Here is a 23,905-nt window from a genome sequence, read left to right as displayed (position 1 = left end):
AAAAAGCTGATTGCAGTGCTCATCGGCCCCATAGGAAGTGAATGAAGTAGCAGTCAAGCATGCATTCTAAAAGGAATAACAGTTCCCCATTTTACCGACAGGCATGGTTCACAAAAGTTGGATACAAACCGTGGGCAGCATGTATCAGCCACTGGCTGTACAATCACAACCAGATATGTTTGTCTCTAAAATGCCGGGGGATGAGCTGCGTCAGTGATTAGTAATACAGGCTGGTCTCGAGCATCTTCTCTCTGCCCTCTGACAGTGACTGACAAGCCTTTGCTTTGCCTATGTGTGTGTTTCAAAGGCAAACATACATGCCTGTGATCGTACAGCCAGTGGCTGATACGTTTTGCCCATGTTTTTTACATCATTTATCAACTGACAAGTTCCCTTCAAGAAGAATTTCAAAATCAGGAAAAACTTTATATGCAACATGTTTATACTTTTGGTTCTTTCAAACATTGGTTTCTGCTGGTATTTGCATCCTGGTGCATGCCAAGTGTTTTCATCCCAGCAAGTGATGAGTTAGGCTAGTTTCACACTTGCTTTTTTTTGCAGCGCGTTTTTCCCGCAAAAAAACGCATTGAAAAAACGCATACAAAAGCATACAACTGCTGCGTTTTTTTCAAGCATTTTTATGAGCATGCATGAAAAAAACGCAGCGTTTTTATGCGTTTGTATGCGTTTTTAGTGCGTTTTTACCGCGTTTGCGTTTTTTCCAAACATTAGGTGGCCCCTCACACTAACCCAAACCATGACTTTACTAACCCTAACCCTAACCCTGACCCTAACCCTAACCCTTAACCAAACCATACCCTGATCCTAACCCTAACCTTGACCCTGACCCTAACCCTAACCCCAACCCTAACCCTGACCCTAACCCTAACCCTGACCTTAACCCTAACCCTTAACCAAACCATACCCTAACCATAACCCTAACCCTAACCCTAACCCTGACCCTAACCCTAACCCTAACCCTAACCCTGACCCTAACCCTAACCCTAACCCTAACCCTTAACCAAACCATACCCTGATCCTAACCCTAACCTTGACCATGACCCTAACCCTAACCCTAACCCTGACCCTAACCCTAACCCTGACCCTAACCCTAACCCTGACCCTAACCCTAACCCTAACCCTAACCCTGACCCTAACCCTGACCCTAACCCTAACCCTAACCCTTAACCAAACCATACCCTGATCCTAACCCTAACCCTGATCCTGACCCTAACCCTAACCCTTAACCAAACCATACCCTGATCCTAACCCTAACCCTGACCCTGACCCTAACCCTAACCCTAACCCTAACCCTAAACCCCCTTAACTAACCCTAACTCTAACCCAAACCCCTAAATTCCATTGTCTAAACTAATGGTAAAAAAAAAACGCATGTGCAAAAAAACGCATACATAAGCATGCCAATGCGCACATATGCTCACCATAGACTTATAATGGGTGTCTTGCTGTAAAAAAACGCATTGCGCACGCATGCGTTTTTTTGAGGCAAGTCGGACGCCCAAAAAATGCAACAGGTTGCATTTTGTGCGCCCGAGCGCATACCGCAAAAAAACGCATGCGCGGAAAAACGCGTACAAACGCATGTGTATGCGCACATAAGCGCATCCCATGCAAAGTATAGGAAAAAAAAACGCATGCGCTATTTAGCGCTAAAATACCGCGAAAAAAAACGCAAATGTGAAACCAGCCTTATGTGGATAGACTGTAGTCATGCTTTGCCTCCTGTCACTACATCCTTCCCTGATATCACCCGATCTGCCCTTATTCTGGCCCCAGAAAGTGTGCAAAATTCTACAAGGTAAAGAATACTTGTTACGCACATGCTTTGATCCAGCTACTGTGTGCCGAGTCCGCACATGCCGAAGGCGGCAGTAAGCCAACTTGCCCAAAAATTGGACAGCAGCGCTGAGGAACTACTACAGAGCTACAGGATTACATATGGTCTGCAGGAGAGAAAAACATTGCGGTGATATTGGTAATTTGAATACAGCGCCAAGTTGTGATATTGTGAGATGCAAAATTGATTTATTCAGAACATTTTTGAAACTGAGATACTTTGCTAACAAACCTACAGACTTCAGTAGTGAAATTTTCCAGCATTTGACTTTGTGTCTCCACCAACTCGTTCTTGTGACTAGTAGACTGTACAACTCCTTTTGAATGACCCCAGTGTGCCATATAAAATAAGTGAAAAGCATACTTACCTCCTGGACTGACGAATCTCCGGAGATCTAGTGTCTCCTGGTGATGTCACGACAGTGTTTATGTCACTTGAGCGCTGCAGCCTATCAGCAGCCATTGATGGGCTGCAGCCTTCACCGGTCTATCAGATGGAAAGGAAAAAAACTATTAACAATTGGACCCATCCCCTGCATTATATAGACGTTTAGGTTATATGTTCAACAAGCCTCTTCTTAGGCCTGTTTCACACTTCCGTTTGTGACCATCAGTCCAGATCCGCCGATTTGAAAAAAAAAAACGGATCCGCCATTTTTCTTGGCGGATCCGGTTTTTTCCTCATAGACTTGCATTATCGGCGGATCTTGCCGGATGGTCGTTCGTTCGATCCGCTTTTGTACGGATCCGCCAAAAGTTTGGCGTCCGCTCAGCGGGCCGGACGTAGCATGTACCGTGTTTTTGCTGTCCGGATCCGCTATTTCCTGATTTAACCCGCATTTCTGTCTGGCTGCTGGATAAAAAAAATCTCTCTCTCTCTCCTTTCCCCCAGGTGCGGTTTCTTTAAATCTTTACCTTCGGCGGATCCGTACATCCGGCGATCCGCTAACCCCCATTTCTGTCTGTCCACCTGCGGATCCGTTTTCCGCTATTTTGGCGGATTTTAACTGACAGAAAAAACTGAAGTGTGAAACAGGCCTTAGCTGTATGTTGTATGTTCAATGTGAGGCTTAATGGGTTTATGACTTGTGAAATAGCAATGCATTAATTATTCTTCCAGTTATCACATTCTTCACATATACAAAAACTGTTTATTCTCATGGAATGCGTGAGATAATGAAATAGGAACATTTTGTTCTTTGTATTTGTGCGTTAAGTTAAAGGCGGAGATAACCGGTTTCCACTTCCTAATTAGAATAAAAAGCAAAATATGGTCACGGTCACCTAAAAAATGTATTGCCTTCAGGAACTAATTGAACTAGAGGAATATTAATGCACAGTGTTAGAGTACATTAACATTAGCACCTTTTCTTAGATGCATGAACTTTTTTTTTTAGCCGTACAAGTGAATTTTTTTTACTCTAAAAAGAAAAGCCAACATGTTTCTCTGATTAATTTCCTAATATTTTATTAAAGCAGTTTGGGATCCATTTTCCTGATACAGAGCTTCATTGTCAATAGACATAGATGGTTAAATGATTAAACTCTTGCTGCCTGTAGTCACCACTAGAGGGAGCTTAAGATTTCCCGGCATACTGTGTATACAGTGAACTCAACAATACAGCAGTATGCAGTAAGCTTATAAGCTGACCTTAGTGGCAGTTGTTTTCACTAGATAGCCCCTTAAAAATTCTGCATATCTGCAACTGCCACTGGGGGTGCTTAGGAGCTTACTGTATACTGGTTTACTGTTCAGTTCACTGTATAAACAGTATGCAGTAAGTTCATCGGCTCCCCCTAGTGGCAGTTGCAGATATGCAGTATCTTTAAGGGGTTATCTGGTGAAAAGAAGTTATCACCTATCGACAGGATAAATAATAACTTACTGGTTGGTGGGGAAATTGATAGAATGGGGAATTTTTATCCCAGATGGTGCATTACAAAACTAATTCTCTATTAGACATTTTGATATAGCCCACCGCAGTGGTCAGCTCAATAGACAATGAATGCTCCAGCAGCCAAGTTTGCCCGCGGACCAAGCCGCTGTGTGCGGCAATATGTGTTGAGCTTCTCTGTCAACCGTCTTCTGCATTTTTTTCATCATATTCTCTCATAAACCCTTTTAGGCCGTGAAACATCATATTCAATGTATTACACACCTGTTCTTAAAATATTTAATGAATTTTATTACATTATCATTAGAATATCCAAGAATCCCGAGGCACCAGAGGATAATCCTTAAAAATTTAGATCTTTATTCCATTTTTTTTTCTGTTAAATCACAAAAATAGGAAGAGAAGACAATGTTTTGGCCTCACCTGGCCTTTCTCAAGCCTCAAAATAATGCTTCGACGCACAGCTGTGTATTTTGGGGCATGAGAAAGGCCAGATATGGGTGAAACGTTGTCTTCTCTTCCTATTTTTGTGATTTTTTTTTTTTATATGGAATAAAGATCTAACTTTTTTAAGGATTATCCTCTGATGCCTCTGGATTCTTGGAAATTCTATTGTTTTGGGCCTAATAGGAGGCCGTACCGAGTAAGCACAGAAATTATCAATGGTGCAGGGGACTTGGACACTGAGTACACTATTATTATTGAAGGTATTGTTTCTTTCTTACAAATTTTGTGTGTTCCAACTACCTACAGTATCTGTAGCCATTATTTTGGTTTCAAGATGTGGTCTATACTTGCTCATTATCTTGGGCTAACATATGTTATCATACACATTTTTGATGTTTTTATTTTATTTTTAATAACTGTGTTATATTTGTAGTTTTTTTCATAGTAAAGTTTCCTTTTTGGGGGAATGTGCTATCCTCCGTTTGCATATATTTTTTTCGTTTTCCAGAGCTTGCCCACTGCGGTCCATTCTAACGGGGATAAATGTGCCTGTTATCACCAATGCTATGAATAGCATACCTCAAGAATAGTGAGGTATGTGTTGCCAACATCTTGCTATATGGGCTGGCTGCACCCTGTAGTGCATTTGTTCCAAGATCTGGGCAGGTAGGCGGTGCTGCCTTTATTTCTGCTGTTTAATTTGAATTTTTGGAGGCTTTTAGTCTTCTTTTGTGGCTTTGCTAATAGTTTAGTGATAGGACTCGCAATTGCGAGGATCCTTGACGTGGGTTGCGAGCTTGTGTATTTTGGCCAAAATATCGACCGATACCTCACTATTCTTGTGTATTTTGTGCACTATTTTTTCGGGGTGCATCCAAGCCCAAACATGCCTGGTCTTGTATTAGGGGTGTTCACACTCTAATGCATTGAGAGTGTGCTGGCCAGCCCGCCTAATCGAATAGTAGGGGCATGACTAATAGGCGTGAACCAGACACTATGCAGTACCCTTATGTGAACAGCGCCCTATGCGGGCCTTTATTGTGCAAGTGTATACTGGGCAGTGACCTGCTCCAGGAATGGGTATGTGGAGAGTGGCTGTTGATCTAGTATTTTTCACCTGTGTTGCCAACATCTTGCTATATGGGCTGGCTGCACCCTGTAGTCCATTTGTTCCAAGATCTGGGCAGGTAGGCGGTGCTGCCTTTATTTCTGCTGTTTAATTTGAATTTTTGGAGGCTTTAGGTCTTCTTTTGTGGCTTTGCTAATAGTTTAGTTCCCAGATGAGGCACTAAAATCTGCTGACAGAATCCCTTTAACATAGAAACATATGTTTAAGACAAAGACTCTTGTGTGAACTAGACCTTACAAGTTTATATATTATTTTTAATTTCACAATGTTGGAGTCTAGTGATCAGTCTTTGAATTTTTTATTTGTAATCATTGATATTTCATTGGTCAAAGACCGGTATAGGTGACTAGCATACTAAGGACCAGGGAGCGCTCATTATGGGTGGAAGAAAGGTGAATCCAGTGGCTAAATAGGAAAGGGTTCTTTACCGTAAGAGCAGTCAGACAGTGGAATGCCGGCCACAAGAACTAGTAATGGCAGACACTATAACAGCTTTTGAAAAAAGATTGGATGATTTCCTTGATACATGTAACATTGTAGGTTATAGTTGTTGGTGTATGCAACAGTTGTGGACTTCTTTGTTTATGTGAAGGAGGACTTTATGCTGATCTGACAATAGATGGCGTTGTTGTGTAAAGTTTCCTTGCTTAATGTATTGTAAAAGAAAAGGTCTCTCTTGTACTTTCAGTTTTGTTTACTTCTTCCTGGCACAGCACTGAATGACTGTGCATTTTTTCTTTACCTCATGTTCTGAGAAGTAAAAGCTTGTTATCCCATGTAATCTGCTCTGTGAAGTTTCTACCGCAACTGTGGGTATCCAGAAGCTGTGCAACAATAGTTAAATTAGTGACGAAATGTGCAATTGGTGTAGAAAGGTTGAACTTGATGGACCTAGGTCCTTTTTCAACCTATGTAACTAGTCTAGTCTTGCAGTCTACCATACTATTTGGGTCTTCTGACAATATGGCTAATTTACCATAATTCTCAGACAAATAATATTCTGGGTTTTTTTATATATATATAAAACTAATCTGCCCTGTAATACAAACACGACATCATTACTGAATAAAACATGTGACAATTAGAATACTTAATACATTCAAATATCACAGTGTAGCAAAATCCCATTTCTTTGTATCTCTTCTGTAGTGTATGCTCCTACCGATATGCAAATCTAACCTTTCAGATACTTTACCCAATAAACCCAGAGGCCGTAGCTGAATAAAAATGTTTACTAAAAGGCTTTCTTTTGTATAATCTATTGATTTAATATCTTTTTGACAAGAGTGGGATGCCAGGATTACCCAGAAGGCTACTGATGAGAATCTCAGCACATTTGTTTTATATATATTATTTAGCACAAAGGCACAGACAGCGGGCAAAATGGAACATATGTCGGGTTTATAATTGCTGATAATCTCCAGCATGTTTGTACTGGAACTATTTACTTAGTAGATACTTATGAAAAGCGGGAAAAATAGATATATTCAATTCCAAATGTGCAGAAATACAAAGTATGAGTATGGGAAATATTGCTGCTGGATATCGCTTTGGCATTGTCATGTATTAGAAACATTGACTAACATTTTTTTTCCCAACTTAAAAATTTGCAGATATGAACTAGTTAGTGAAGTATATTTTGTCTTGTGTTACATCCTGTTGCATGCAGTTGCCAAAATATTCTGCAGCATTGTACAAGATTGTCATCGCTCACATACAGAATATATGGAGTCTTAAAGGCAGTGGTGAACCGCCAATGGCGGCAGGCCACACGACTGACATGGGGCCGTGAGACGGGGGGGCGATGCCAGAGCCCGCACCGTGTCCACCCCTCCGGTCGTCATCACGAACAATAGTGCTGGAGAAGGGAGTATCAGTTGACGTTTCCTCCCACATTGTTCTTCTTCTGTGTCTGACGTCTCAGTGCAGTTGGTATGATGACGTCCTTACAGCGCTCCCGCTGTGCTGAGATGTTCGGCGCTTCACAACACATGCTCAGAAGATCAGAGCAGGAACGAGAGGAGGTGAATAATGTTTGTTTGTTTTTTTAAATCAGTGACTGGTGGCCATAATAGAGTATGGAGGACCATGGAGGGTGCATTATATTGTATGGAAGACCATGGGGAGTGCGTTATATTGTATGGAGGACCATGGGAAGAGCATTATATTGTATGGAAGACCATGGGGAGTGCGTTATATTGTATGGAGGACCATGGGAAGAGCATTATATAGTATGGAGGACCATGGGAAGAGCATTATATAGTATGGAGGACCGTGGGAAGAGCATTATATAGTATGGAGGACCGTGGGAAGAGCATTATATAGTATGGAGGACCATGGGAAGAGAATTATATTCTATAGAGGACTATGGAGAGTGTGTTATATTGTATGGAAGATCATGGGGAGAGCATTATATTATATGGAGAACTTTAGGGACAGCATTATATTATATGGAGGACAATGGGGAGTGCATTATACTATATGTAGGATTATGGGGCGCATTATATTATATGGAGGACTATATGGTGCCCATTATAGTATATGGAGGACTATATGGTGCCCATTATAGTATATGGAGGACTATATGGTGCCCATTATACTATATGGAAGGTTATGTGGGGGCCATTATAATATTTTGAGGGCTATGTAGAGGCCATTATAATATTTGGAGAGCTATGTGAGGGCCATTATACCGTATGTTTGTGGAGGCCAATGTGAAGGGACTCACCATGGGGGTATCACACTTTTGTTGGCATTCTACTTTATGAAATGAAAAAGAAATCTATGACTTCAGCTGGAGCAAAATTACTTTGTAAAGGCTGCATCGTTTTGAGATATGCTCTTCTGTGACCCCGACAATTTTTTTTTTTTTGGTGGGGTGGGAGGGGACCCCGATGAGAACTTCTGGTATGGGGCCCCATGATTTCTATGTACACCCCTGCTTAAAGGGGTGTGCGGCCTTATATTACAAGTGACTAGTGACTGCACTGCACATTGTGAGGATTCTTCGGTGTCGCGAGCGGTCAGTCATGTGGTCACAAATATGCGATTTGCATACTCCCGTTCCGGCCGTGTCCATCCTCTCTCAATGCAATTGATTTGAGTGAGGCCGCACTCGTCTAATCGGCACGTGAACTCATGTATGCAAATCATATACTTTTGGTCACGTGCCTGCCGCTCCTGACGCCTGCACTACATAAGCTTCACAGCGAACAGTGCGCGATGTGAGGATTCATAAGACTACAGTCACACAGAGAATCTCCAGATTTGTAGCCTAAGACAATTCCTTTAAACACTCTCAGTTGTTTTGTTTTTTTTTTTTTTTACTAAAATCATGTATTGTCAGGAATATCAAAGCTTAAGTTCATAGACTTGTGTAGCATTCCCGCCGGCACAGTGCTTGGTCTATGTTCTCAACACTTTATTGTAGAGATGATCAAATGTTTTCAAATTAGAACACCCCGGCTTTGCGGCAAAAATGTTATGAACCAACTACTTGGTGCTACAATTGCCCTGAAAAGTCGTGTATAACACTGAGGTCTCCTAGGACTGTACCCAACCTCTTTAAAGCTAACATAAAAATGTCGCAGCAATGTCAAACAGACTCCACATATTTGTCTATGGGAAAACTAATGGTAACCGTTCTTCACTGCTGTTTTGTCAGACATACAAATGACAATTTATTCAGGGTTTTTTTTTATTTGTATTGCTAAGCCGAGACCTGTAACCAGGGGTGTAACTACAAAATGCGCAATGATTGCAATTGCACCCAGACATGGAGAATAGAGGGTCTAAAATGTCCCTTTTACCCAAATGAAAAGACTTTTACCAATAAAGACCTAGATGTTGGGGGGCCATATTGGAGATTTTTCATTGGGGCTCACAATCTTCAAGTTACACCACTGGCTGTGAAATCCTCTCACTAAGCAGATTCACCCCAAAATCACTGCTGCACTGCATTCCCTGCCTTGGCTTTTATACAGCCTATCGTGGCTGTGTTGTACTATGTAACGTGCTATACTATGTTATGTATTAACTGCAAGGAATTATTAAGAAGCTCGCCCAGTCAACTCTACGTCATGCAAGCCATCTCTGTCAGATGCAAAATAATGGCCGATATTTTTGACAATTCGCGCAAATCAAATTTCAAGTTGTTTTATATTGACCTAAATGACAGTTTTGCCCTCCTTCAACCCGGACATGAAGACTTGGCACATATCAGAGTCTTCATATCAGGTTGCTTTCATGAAGTATATCTTATGTATGGTTTTTGCCCATCTTTGATAGTATTCCGTTCACATGTATACCCCACAAGCCTGCGAGCTCCGAAGATTCACCCAGTGTACGCAGCAGTCATTAGGCAGCTACAAGTGCTCCTGGCAGTCAGTAAATAGCCATTGATGAATCGTTTCTTTCTGTTCCTTCTGTAAAACATTTAGATAAAACAATGTGGAAATAATAAAGTCCTGGAGGAAAATTTCTTCTCCGGCTTATTTATTTATCTCCCCTGCTGACCTTTTCTGCCTGGTGCACCTGTTACATTATTTCTTTTCTCTGTTTGCTGTGCGATCGCTGCAGATTGAAATCTGCAATGAATGAACCTGGATAATTCGAATGGGGATGAATGTATTAGAAATCCCGACATAGATATTTAGAGGGCAAATTTATTTATAAAACTAAAACAGCTAACATGATTCATTTGCCTGCAGGGTTTTCAAACACAACTGTTGTTTTACAGAAACCCTGTAGTAAAACATAGTCCGGCGACCTTCATCCCTTACAAGATGTTAAGACAGGAATAGTCCAGATTCTCGTGCTACGTTTAATTTGCCAACCATTGTTTTTCGGGGGAAGGTTTATCTTCATTAGCATTCTGCCAGCACAATAAGTGCAGGAAATTCCTTGCTCTCATTTCCCAGAATGCATTGCACATGCCATTGTCTAATGGCTCGCCTGCCCTGAATATAGAGCTTGGCTCTCTGTTTTTCTTGTATAGCAATTCACAGACAGGAGAACAGGAGCAGAAAGACAAAGACTTGCTCACACTTCCTTTAATCCATAGTCAATCTTTTCTTGACTGCTCATTGAAGAGCATTACGGTGAGCAACTTTCCAACCTGTTATGATAGATCTGATAGGTTTTAAAAAAATGTTTCAAGCTATATCACATACCAGAGATGCACACAGACAGCCCAGGTCCCAACATAATGGCTGCAGGGCTACAGTAATTGTGTAAGGCATCGGTGATAACTTGTGGATGATTGGTGGCAAGGCTTTTAGAACGGAACGTCAGTGTTCATGATCATGTGTATTGATGGTAAAATTTGGGGTCCGTATCGAACACCTAGTGTCCTTGCACGTACCCCGAACACTTCTCCAGAAAGGCAGACAATACATCAGATGTTTCTCACACTGTCATCTGTGTGACAGCGCAAGAAACACCAGTTGTAATCGGTGGTAAGTTCGCTACCGCAGGTCAGAGCTCTGGTGTTCCCATGCTGTCACAGAAGACAGCGTGTGAGCCAGCAGCTGTGACCACTGGTAAAAAGGTTACCACTGGTCACAGGCATCTGTTGATGAGATTACTACTCTCATCATCGTAAGTCTGCTCTCACTGATAGCAGCGAGAGCAGGTGAACAATGATATGAATATTCACCAGCTGGCGCCTGTGCAATATGGCATGGGATACTCTCTATTGACAGCTGTGTGCTGCAGCCCCCAGCTGTCAGTATGATCTTAACTGGTTAAATAAATAATTCAAAAAAACGATGCAGGGTCTCCCCCATTTTTGACAACCAGCCAAGCTAAAGCAGACATCTGTGGGCTGGTATTCTCAGGCTGGTAAAGAGCCATGGATATTGCCCCCCCTGCCAAAAAATAGCAGCTACCCCAGAAAAGGCACATCTGTTAGGTTCTGGTGCTTTGCCCTGGCTCTTCCCATATGCCCTGGGGTGGCAAGTGCGGTGATACTTATGGGGTTGATGTCAGCTTTGTAATGCCATCTGACATCAAGCCTGCAGGTTAGTAATGGAGAGGCTTCTATAAGATGCTCCCATTACTAATCGCATAGTCAAATTGTAATAAAATCACAGCAGGAATAAAGTCTTTAATTTGAAATAAAAACTACATGCCCGCTTTTACCCATTTACTTTTAAAAATTAAAAACAAACCCCATGACTTTTTTTATTATTTATTTATTGTACAGGTGCCGGCTGGTAAATACACCCATTATCGTACACCTGCTCTCGCTGCTTTCATCGAAACGAGGAGTAGGATGAAGAAAGTAGTACTCTCATCAGCAGATGCCTGTGACCAGCAGCAACCTTTTTACTGCCGGTTACAGCTGCTGGCTTACACGCTGGCATGTTGTTTTCTGTCACACACCAAAAAAAATCTAGGCCTTAGTGCATCATGATCGGCATTGTTCATGCTGTTTATTTTGAGTAGCCTCATATTGATCCAAAAATGTTGAGATTTTTCAAAGCCTAGTTCACCAGAATTCTGGCATAAAAGCTTTGCTGAATTGAGCCTATAAAGTCTTCTTTTGTGCGCATTAAAGGCAGTCCATCACTAGATTTTTGCTACATATTCTGAGAGCAGCATGACGTAGGAAAAGAGACCCTGATTCCAGCGATTTGTCACTGTGTTACAACTGCTGCACCCAGTAAACTATCAGTTTTTAGATGTAGCATAGAGCAGAGCTCAGAAAGCTCTCTCTGCCCACACCACAGCTGACCCCACCCACACCAGGCTCTCTGTGTACATTGTCTATTAACAGTGTGCTGCTTATCACAAGAGGAGGTGTGGGCTGGCCTGGTATGAGGCAGCTAGCCTGTGCAGTGATAATGTCCTGGTAATAAAACGTTCATTGTATGTGAACAACAGCCCACAGCCTAATAAGTGACATATCGCTAAAATCCCTGTGTCTTGGCCTCAATCTTATGCTGTCCTCAGATTACATGGCAAAAACGTACTGATAAATTCTCTTTAAGGAAGGAAACTATATACAAGATTATATAATACAGAACTTCCTGATACTAGATATAAGAGGCAGTAATTGAAAACCAAAACTTAATATAGTTGTTGTGCAGTTGAATGTAATCTATTGTTCCCTGTATAGCGAAATTTCAGGTTCGGAAGCTTTTTAGACTCAGCAGCTTTTGCAGGCAGCGAGAGCTGTAATTCATAGCAATATTTGTTTGTGTTCTAGGAATTTGCAGATTCCATATATCAGCTGGTAATACAAAAATTCCAGGGGCTTACTGAAAACTTCTCTGTGTGCTCACGTCACAAAGCCCTAGCAGCAATCATCATGACCAGAGGTAAGACTATTTATCTACTGTGATTCATCATGATGAAGGTTACTGTGTATAGTGATCTCATTACCACAGCGTCAAGACAATTTCTCCAATTTAAATAGAATGGTGAGCAAGAAATGTCTTCTCAATCTATTGAAACATGAAAAAGTGCATCATTCATATTTTTGTAATACCTATTAAAAGTGTGTATTTGACATACATAAGTAAATGTAGTTATATGGCCATGATGGCGAGACATCACCTGGGCATTGCACGCCGCACAAAAGACGTCACACCAGGCCGGCCAATCAAACAATGCATTGGGGAACATTGAAGCTCCGAAAATTGAAGCTGCTCGTGTCCACAGCTAAAGAGCACTGACATGGACTGTGAAACAAGGTTGCTTGAAGTGATCTGCTCATCTGTAGGCCTGATAGATACTGATGCTGAGAAGTGTGCCATTTTCCATTACATTCCACTGCAGAGGATCCTCTTCTCTATCTGCATGCTAATTTACTACTTGTGATTTTCCACTGCAGACTCTATGTACACTTTTATTTCTATTTCCAGAGCCTATATGATCTGCCCTCCCTGAAGACCTAGTTGCTTTCCTCCCTATCCATACTCTCACCTCATTGGTGCAACCTCCTCCCCTCTCTGATGGTATCATTAACTAGGGAAGAACAAAGAGACAAGCAAGGAGCCATGTATTATTGGCTCCATAGTATGTCAGAAGAAGTAGCATAGTTCTGTATATATTAATAAAGTTTCAATAAGGAGTACTTAATATATATCTAAAAAATAGGTCTGTCAGTAGGATCAACCTTCCTAAGTCAACTGTATGGGCAAGTAAGTTATAGAAAGTTGAATAAAATGATACTATGATATCTGCGATCTATTGATTACACTGGTAATATCACTTTTCATTTACATTAAGCTCTGGAGGCAAATTATAAGTAAGATCTATGTCCCACCTATCGATCGTAACAGGTTATTTACATATAAGGAAAAATGTCGATTTCTCTAGAATAAGACATCAGATCGCAGATATCAAGATATCATCGTATTCGGTTTCCTATGACCTACGTCCCATATAGACAACTTAGGAGGGTTGATACTACTGACAGATTCCCTTTAAATTTGCTTATAGGAAATGAAAACTAAAAAAAGCAAAAGTTTCCGTAGTATTTAAAGCGAACCTGTCAGCGGGGTTGACCAATTTTAGATAAGACCAGCACCTTTCAGGTCTGATTTACAGCATTTATAGTTCTGTATAAATGCCCTCAACATGACCTGCAAGACAAGAAAAAGACCTTTTATTATACCCACCTACAGATCAGTCTGGTCTGAGAGGTGCCGCTGGTCTTGGTCCAGGGCCTCCCATCTTCTTTCGATGCCGTACTCCTTCTTGCTTCGTGTGGTTGTCGCGTCCCAACGTCATCCACACAGTCTCCTCGGCATTGCGCTCCTGTATAGGTGTACTTCTCTCCCCAGACTATAGCAGTGTAAAGTATTGCGGTCCACATGTGCGGGGGGCTCTTTGACCTTTCCCGGCGCCTGTGCAATGCAGTACAGTACTTTGGTTTGCCTTGTCAGGGCAGAGAAGTACACTCACACAGGAGCGCGATGTCTGGAAGACTGTGTGGATGATGCAGGAACGTGTCATGGGCGTGAAGCAAGAAGAAGGATGGCATTGAAAGAAGAAGGGAGGCACGGGACCAAAAACAGCGACACCTCTCAGACCGGACCACCCTGCAGGTATTTCTTATCTTACAGGTCGGATCAGGGGCTTATCTACAGCATTATAGAATACTGTAGATAAGCCCTGAAAGGTGGTGGCCGCATCCAGTGTCGGACTGCCCACCAGTAACATTGACGTTGGGGGCCCACTTTTCACCTGCATACAAATATTACACTGCCCTCCTTCACAAATTTACCTCTATCTCTATATAATAATAAACTAGGTAGTCTGGCTAATGAATGATGAGATGCTGCTTTTTTTCTGTACAGAGTAAAACGTGAATTATGCCAAGTTCTGCCACTACAGTGGGGTTGGGGGCCCATGTCTGCACAGGGGCCCACCGGGGGATTACCCTCTTCCCCCATGGGCCAGTCCAAGCCTGGCCGCATCTCATATCAGCCAAACCTGGTGACAGGTTCACTTTGACTATTCTAGATAGATAGATAGACAGACAGACAGGTAGATATGGGATAGATTGATTTGATATTTTCCAAAAGAAATGAATACATGTAATTTTTTATTTAATTTCCTTTTATTTGGCTTCAATTTCTAAGTATGATTTACCACTGTCATCAGAATACCCTGACAATATCAGAATTGAATTTTTCAGGGCAGGGGAAAATAATAAATGCCATCCATTTCCACTTAATGTTGATTTACAATGTTTCTCCCTTTAACAACCATAAAATACTCCTCAGTACAGCTAGTCGTGTCTGTGATACAGAGTATTGTAATAAATGTTTGGTGGGTAAAGTAAAAGTAATGAATATTGATTATGAGGATGATTGGTGATTTATAAGATGCTGCCTGGAATTATGGGGTCGGTAATATGATTGGAAGAGGATTGTAATGAATGTCCAGTGAGTGTCTGTGAATCTCAGCCCTTTCGTATAACTGTTCTAAATACGCAAAGAAAAGACATGATTCCTATGGATTGAGGGGTTCTCTCTTTTCTTGATTTTCATTTGGAACATTGCTTCTTTTTCCGTGGGCTAAGTACTACATCCTATTACCTTTCCATTAATAGCACTAAGCTGTAACACCAGATGCACACCAAGGAAAGACGTGAAGCTGTTTCCGAGAGAACAGGCAGAGACAATTTTTGGTAATATAGGATGCAGCCTTTAGGCTGTGTGCACACGTAAGCGTTTTTTTCATGGTTTTTAAGCATTTTTACTGGCAAAAACGCTTACAAGAAGCATCCCATTCATTTTAATGAATTCCGCACTTTTTGTGCATATTGATGCGTTTTTTTCCGTGAAAAAACGCATCGCGGTAAAAAACGCAGCATGCTCATTAATTTCGTGGAAAAATCCGCATTTCTAACTATATTCTATGAGACTGAGGATGCTCTGGAAAAAAAACCCATAAAAAAAGCGCGGAAAACGCACAGAATAAAACGCGCGTTTCCTGGGAAGGAGTCCGGTTTTTAGTCAGGAATTTTTTGCATACGTGGGTACATAGCCTTAAAATGCATTTACCATACATTTAAAAAAAAAAAGTGCAAATTTTTCTGTCTTGAGATATATCTATGGTACTGTGCAAAAATTGTCGGCAGGCATGGAAAGCAGGAGTGTTGAAAATAAAAATGCTTTAAAAAGTAAGAGTATTACTAGTTTATTTGTAATAGTTTATTTTAATCAATAAATAAAATGCCAAGGGAATAAACAAAAGAAAAATCTAAATCAAATCGGTATCGCCCTTTGCCTTTAAAACAGAAAAAATTCTTCTAGGCACACTTCGAAGGAACTTGTCAGGGAGGTTTTTCTAAACATCTTGGAGAACTAACCACAGATCTTCTCTTGATGAATTCTTTTGCAAATCCTTTTGTCTCAAGGAACACTCTCAAAGTGAAAGCGCAAAATCTCTCTCTTTGTACTATGCAAAGTTGTTTACTAAGGTGTTTAATGATGTTGATAACATTGTAGTAAAGTAAGCATCAGCACTTAGTGATTGCTCTTTTACTGCCAGAGTGTAATGCTGTGACTGTACATAAATAGGGAAAGGTCCCCTTCACTGTCCCTAGGGCTGGGACCTTAATTATCCCTGCTTTCAAGGGTACCTTTAAAGGTTAGGAGATTTGGGCCTCCAGCCTTACTGTTCTCCTGTTATACCATAAGCTGTCCCTTTCCCCTCCACAGGACAGAAATGATAGTGTATAAACATGTAAGATATACAGCAATAACAAAAAGCAACTAACATATAAAAAAAACAAACACCAAAGGTAGAGAGATATATAGGGAAGGGTAGGAATGCACAAACCAAATGGGAATAGGAAATGAGGAAAGCATACACCCAAAAACAGTGTAGGGACCGGTGGCAGGCTGGGGCGGAGGGTAGCGTGCTGTGGTATTTAGGAGATGTGGCTGGTAGGTGGCGGAGGTGTGCTGTACTCACAGGAATGGGGGGTGACCCGCTTCTTGACGTCGACAGGCAAGAGACAGAGGCAGGAAATGTATTCAACAGGGTTTGCTTTTATTGGCCGCCCTTACGACGACCAGCACCATATATGACAGATGGTTTACACTGTTTTACCACTGCAGACAGGCCTGGGCACCTTCACTTGTTCAATTTCTCCATCAGGCGTACTTCGTGGCTCTATCCACTGTGACTGCCCTAGGCAAATCCACCACGGCGTTTCACCTTGCAAAGTCCACCGTACACCAGGCCCTCACAGGCCTTCTCTTCCTGTGACCAATGTGCTGTAGGGTCACCCCCCATGACCGTTTTCTACCTTCAGAAAGTCTCTGGGGGGTCTCCTGTGTGTGACAGACCCTGCTTATTTGTGAGCTCCCTGGCTGACTGAAGCTTCTAGAAGCTTACCTCAGTATTTATCCAGTCAGTCCAGGTGGCCACACCCTCTGTCACGTGACAGTCACTTTCACCCAATCAGAGTCACCTTGACCTCTGGCAGTTATGTAACCCTCATCTGACAGTTATATAACCATTGCCATTGGTGCTCTCCAGTGACCTCTGATGGCGGACTGCCAAATGACACCTAATGTCAATCTCTCTGTCTCCCACTACAGACAGAACCGTACCCAGCTCAACCTCCCCACATTCTTCCTTCCTTTGACCATTGTCGTCCTCGACAATTACATCACGGGGATGAAAGTGGTGTCAATACCTGATATTGACATGGTCATCACCTGAGTCACCCATACCTTTGGTCACACAGACCTCCCTGCATCACACAAACTTTCCTGGTCATACAGACCTCCCTACGTCACACAGACTACCAGTCACACAGACCTCTGTGTCACACAAACTCTTGGTCACACAGACCTCTGTGTCACACAAACTCTTGGTCACACAGACCTCCCTGCATCACACAGACCTTTGGTCACTCAAACCCCTGTGCCACACAAACTCTTGGTCACACATATACCCGGTCTGTCTGTCCCCTTCTTGTCCCATCGTCCTTTCAGCCTGAAAAAGTCGTGGTCATCATACTCTTTGTACCCGGGACCTGCTGAATACACATTTTTCTTTAAATAAATAACAATAACACTTCAACACTTCAAAGGCACCACACACTTCTCCACATTTGTTGCAAAACGTTTTTTTGTTTTTTTTAACACACAAAAACATTAATTGAAGGAGGACAGGGGTGCTCCCCCTTCCTTTAAGTAAAACACTAAAACATTTTTCCTTTCAAGGCATCTCTGCTTCACCAGAGGATATATTCTCATGGGGACGCGGAACAGTCCCCTTCTAGTGCAACAGTGCACTGCAGTCCCGGCAGTCCAAAACAGCTGTACTCCGGAACACCTCCTGGCGGCAGATGTCTCGCCAGAACAGAGGAGGACTCCACAGCCGTGGAGTCTTCTGGGATGCCAAGATTGCCTCTGGGTGCCGAGCGTTCCTGATGTTCGAGACCCAGGAATCCTTATACTATTACGGAGGCTCATACCCCTCAGGATAAGCAGTGACGGCTACCGCATAATAGCCGCGGGGCAGTACTCTTTATAGTACGAGACCAGATCCCCCGGTTGAGGGAGCTGGCCGTGCCTAATGGAGGCCACATTGACGTATACCTTGTAGCCGGTGTTGTCCCTTATGAATCCGTAGCCTCTGCTAGTGTCCATATAGACTACCCGCCCGTATGATCGGGGAGCGGATATGCCAGTCTCTCCTTTTTCGTGCAGGAGCCCCCAGATCTCCCGCTCTCTGGCTTTTTTCTCCTCAATGACCCCCGCTATCCAGGCGGAGGGTCCGGTATAGACCGCAGAGTCCGGTGGGTGGGTCACGGTCAAGAGCGGGGGCAAGGCAGAAGCGGCCGCAGACTCTGATGTGATATGGGCCGCAGCCGGCTTTGTCAGCGACGTCGGCGCGGCCGCAGGGGAGGCTGCAACTGGGACCAAGGCCTCCATGGGCTCCGTCACAACAACCACAGGTGGAGCCACAGATGAAACAGTGGCCGCACTTTGTGGTAAGGTAGACACTACAGCCAATGATCCGGTTTTAGTAGGGGTCGAGAGCGTGGCCGATACAGCAGCCGTCAGCTTGGCAGGGGACACACCGTCATCCGGAACAGCCGGCATCACAGTGCAAGGCGTCGGGCGGGGAGGCCGAGGGCCAGTGTCGGGACCCCGCGGTCTGTCCGATGCTGGGAGCGTAGAAATCAGGTTGGGCTGGAGTACTGCTGGCGGGACTGTGGGCACGCTCACCTTCACAGCCGCCGCTGCTCCCTGCAGACTTTCCCATCGCTCCATCCTTAGCCATTGGTCTTCACCCCGCCATCCGGCAGGGCCAGCCTCCAGGCCCGACAGCTCAACAGGGAAGCTCCCTGGGCAGGTTTTCACATCTTGACACCATCGCCATTCCTGGCGTCCGATGCCCCGACAGCCACAACGTCTCATGCTGCCCGAGGTCCAGTAGCTGAATGGCGCCAGACAGCCACAGCAGGTCTCTCCACCCAGGCCACTCCCGTTCTTTAGAGGTGCGGCGGTGGACCTCTCCACCCATTTTCCAGGGTCCAACATGAGGGTGCAGCTCTCTTCCAACAAACACCACTCCCTCCAGGGGTGGATGCAATAAAGCCCCAGGTCATCAAGAATAAACAGCAGTGTATGTGCCTTTTCCTTTGGGCACCAAATTACCACCGTCATTCTTAGCAGCCAGCAATCCACAGTCCAATCTTTTTCAAATTGTAATCCACAGGGAACAAAAGCAAAGCAATTCTTCACCCCACACAGCTTGGGGCCTTTGCTCCTTGGTGGCAGGCCTGCCGCTGAAGATGTTGTAATGGCGGCGATGGATCCTGCCAACTACGCCAAATGTAGGGACCGTTGGCAGGCTGGGGTGGAGGGTAGCATGCTGTGGTATTTAGGAGATGTGGCAGGTAGGCGGCGGAGGTGTGCTGTACTCACTGGAATGGGGGGTGACCCGCTTCTTGACGTCGACAGGCAAGAGACAGAGGCAGTAAATGTATTCAACAGGGTTTGCTTTTATAGGCCGCCCTTACGACGACCAGCACCATATATGACAGATGGTTTACACTGTTTTACCACTGCAGACAGGCCCGGGCACCTTCACTTGTTCACTTTTCTCCATCAGGCGTACTTCGTGGCTCTATCCACCGTTACTGCCCTAGGCCAATCCACCACGGTGTTTCACCTTACAAAGTCCACCGTACACCAGGCCCTCACAGGCCGTTTCTTCCTGTGACCAATGTGCTGTAGGGTCACCCCCCGTGACCGTTTTCTACCATCAGAAAGTCTCTGAGGGGTCTCCTCTGTGTGACAGATCCTGCTTATTTGTGAGCTCCTATGGCTGACTGAAGCTTCTAGAAGCTTACCTCAGTATTTATCCAGTTAGTCCAGGTAGCCACACCCTCTGTCACCTGACAGTCACTTTCGCCCAATCAGAGTCACCTTGACCTCTGGCAGTTATGTAACCCTCATCTGACAGTTACATAACCATTGCCGTTGGTGCTCTCCAGTGACCTCTGATGGCGGACTGCCAAATGACACCTAATGTCAATCTCTCTGTCTCCCACTACAGACAGAACCGTACCCAGCTCAACCTCCCCACAACAGCACGCAACTATAATAAGAAGCCGTGATATCTCTGCAGAACTCTTAAAGGAGGTGCCATTATGAGGAGAGACTGCCATCTGCTGGCCAGCCGAAAGCAAGCGGAACCAAATTGTGCTGGAAGATTTGCAGGGGGAGTGGCCTCATGTGCTGGACTGGATCAGGTGACCCACCGGTATGACTTCCCTGATATTAAAGCTCTGTGCGCCAAACCACAAGGTGATTTGGCGCCAAGGAAGAGAGCGAAGCAGACGTGCTGCAGAGATACCACTGAGACTAGCGTGACAGGCATCAGCAGGAAGTCTGGCAGCATCCAGATTCCTCGCAGGAGACCTCTAAGTAGTCCCTACGCTTGTCAGAGCCAGGATCTGTGCCCAGCACTGATCAAACCTCTTAGGTATGACATTGCCTGTTAAGAGCTGAGGCCTAGTCTTCTCCACCCCGAGCATAAGAGACTTCCGCCAATGGTCAAGCCAAAAAGTGAGGAGACTGCAACAGGAGAGGCCTGCTGCCGATTGCAGAGAAACAGAAGAAGTGAACATGGCTGTCACTTCCAGCTATCATGCATGGTACTAGGGACAGCTGGAATTAGGGTGTCAGGTTGGGAGGGGGCCAGTTGGTGTGTGGGAGGCTCAATGGGCTTTGATAGTCTAAGTCAGAAAGAGACTTGCGGCCTAGCGGGAAAACCCAGTGACCCCCCCACTAGGGTCAGAGCTTCAGAAAGAACTTGGTGACTCCCATGACCGGGCGCACCCCCTTTTGTCAAAAAGAACATTAATGTTAACAAGTGAAAGACTTTTCTTGATATTCTAAACTTACTGTAATTCTTTCTATTGTTGATTTGCAGTTACTAACACTAATTACTTAAAGATGTGCTGTATATTAATAGAATTATATCAATCCCTGACTGTTTCCTGCCTTGTGATCTCTGTTCGTTGCATCCTGACATCTGCATTACATAACAACGATCTTTAACTCTTCACAGCGACTCCAAGGAGCTAGGAAGTAAAACTTTCTCTGACAAGGAAGAAAGGGTCTGTCCAGATTTTATAGGGAGAGGAAATGACCAGGTCAGGAACAGTTGTGTGATGAAGCTGCAAGTTTCTAACCAACATAGAAAGGGTTGTTAACCTCTTCAGCACCAAAGGAAACAAAATACATGTAATATGAAACACAAACACCCAGGCTAAATGGAAGATCTGCGATTCACAATACATAGTGATTTTCTATCCCCAGTTGTCTGAGGACGATGTAACCCACTCGTGACAGAGAGTGACTGCAGAGGTTTGTGGGGAGCTGGTCTGCATGTTAGGATCCCACAACCAGGAAGTTTGGGCCCGACTTTTGCTAGAAAGACATTAACAACCCTTTTAAAGGATTTTGTATAAGGGGTTTATTACTATGTATTATGGTTACTTATATAGACCCATCATATTGCACAGCAGAGTTTTACTAATATTGTCATCACCATCTCCATTGGAACTCACATTCTAAATTCTCTATCTGTATGTCTTTGGAGTGTAGGAGGAAACCGGAATACCTGGAGGAAACCCACACAAGTAGTTACACACTCCTTGTTACCCCTGGTGGGTTTTGAAAGCAGGATCCCAGTGCTGCAAAGCAACAGTGTTAGGCTTTGAGGCACCGTGCTGCCCCAGGGGTTGTCCAGGCTTGGGATGAAAGTCTGCCGTCACCCTGTAATTGCTGCCTTCTGAATCTTCACAGCGTGTACACCGTACACTGTCAGGGTTATCTGGTTTTGCTGGCAAAAGCGTTAAGTCACATGACCACAAGTATGCACTTGTATTGAAAGAGGCAGAGCACAGTAAAGGCCCCGTTACATTTAGCGATGCACCAGCGATCCCGACCACGATACGACCCGGTCAGGATCGCTGGTGCATCGCTAAATGGTCGCTAGTGAGCTGCCAAACAGGCAGATCTCACTAGCGATGCAGCAGCGGTCGTACTCACCTTTCAGATGCGGCGAGTGTGTCCGTCTTCCGCCTGCGTCCATGGCTCACTCATCTGCACCAGCAGGAAGCCGACGACGAGAAATGGACCAGGCCGATCTCGCGCGATCAGCGATAGCCAGCGGGGGAGCCGGTCGGAGGTAAGAATCACATGTAGTAATATCGCTAGAAATATTGGTGCTGCGTCACAAAATCGGTGACGCTTTAGCGATATTGCTAGCGATATCGCTGTGTGTAAAGCCCCTTTTAGTCAAAATATGGCCAGAAGTATGCACATCCTATATTTATGGTTGCCTGACCCCCTCTCTTGCTTGCAAAACTGGAGAATCCTGACAGAATGCATTGCACTCACTATATGGATTCAGAAGTCTGTAATCACATAGAGTGACCACAGACTTTTATCCCAAGCCTGGATATCCCCCCAGGTTTTTTCTACCTCATCTGAGAGCAACATGATGTAGGAAAAGAGACCCTGATTGCAGCGATATATCACTTAGTTACTGATTGCAACAGTTGTGAGTGTGACACAATCAGTAACTACTGTACAATCTCTGCTGTATAGCAGTGCTTAAAAGCTGACCCCACTGACACCACTGATTATCAACTTTTTATGTGCAATTCTACATTGTACATTGACAGTAAGCTGCTAATCAGTGCTGGGGGCATGGTTGAACCAGGAGGTACATGGGCAGCCAGTCCCGCGGTAATAATCTCCTGCTGATAAAACTGTGCTGTTTGCATTGAAACTGTGGATACATGTGGGGTCAGCGGGCGCCCCGGTCTGCTAGCCAAAACCACATGGACCAGGGATCATCCCACTGAACACCCACTCTCCTTTTATCATGGGCATAACGCTACTCAGACAACACAGAGTTGAGGGTAACACAGTGTGGCAATACTTTATTGAACAACAAAACAGGCAGATAACACGTAGAACAGTCCCAGCAAAATACTTCAAGATTGTAATGTGCACTAAATCTCACCCTTCTGCTGATTCGCTGGGATAAGAGCAGCTGTTACTTCAGAGCTTCCAGGGTCGACTACCCCACCTGTAGCATGCACAGAAAGGAGGCAACAACAAGCTGAGGAAGATGACAGTCCATTCAGGTACAAGGCCAGTTGACCAGAGTGTCACAACCTGGCTTCTCCGAACATCTCCATGGAGCCAGGCGACCAGTGGGTCCCAGTCCTGGCTTTCTCCAAATGTATTCATAGATCAGTGATGGTCAATGGAGCAGAACTGCATTCTTCCAGCTGGGGCAGAAGTTCCCTAAGCTCACATCCTGTAGAATGACAAATCTGTGTCCCTCGTGATGGAGCCATGATGTCTTAACTGCTGTCTTGCAAAGAGTCTTTGGTTCTTTGGATGTTTGGATGTCTGGAGGAATATCTATCTTTCTTTCTATATCTGGAGTTATTTCAACTTTTTATAGTTAACAAATGTCCTTCAAACCAGCATTCTTAGGTAAAGGGGAAGAATAGTGATCTATTAGCATAGTTTTCCTCCTCTATTTTAAAAGTCAACAAACT

The 23,905-nt window shown here is 44.0% G+C and overlaps 1 protein-coding gene across 1 annotated transcript in view; it reads left to right on the top strand.

The window, feature by feature from the left end:
- ADARB2 (adenosine deaminase RNA specific B2 (inactive)) overlaps positions 1–23,905 on the top strand; it is a 945,686-nt gene that overhangs the window by 756,219 nt on the left and 165,562 nt on the right. Inside the window, exon 6 of the mRNA XM_073581643.1 lies at positions 12,539–12,650. Within this exon, the coding sequence (XP_073437744.1) occupies positions 12,539–12,650 (112 nt within the window). The remainder of the gene's footprint in view (positions 1–12,538; positions 12,651–23,905) is intronic.

This window comes from Dendrobates tinctorius, unplaced genomic scaffold (assembly GCF_039654945.1).
Source record: "Dendrobates tinctorius isolate UK_male_01 unplaced genomic scaffold, ASM3965494v1 ptg000070l, whole genome shotgun sequence".
NCBI lineage: Eukaryota > Metazoa > Chordata > Amphibia > Anura > Dendrobatidae > Dendrobates > Dendrobates tinctorius.
The sequence above is the reverse complement of the archived record's forward strand: the minus strand, read 5'-3'. Positions and strand labels throughout refer to the sequence as shown.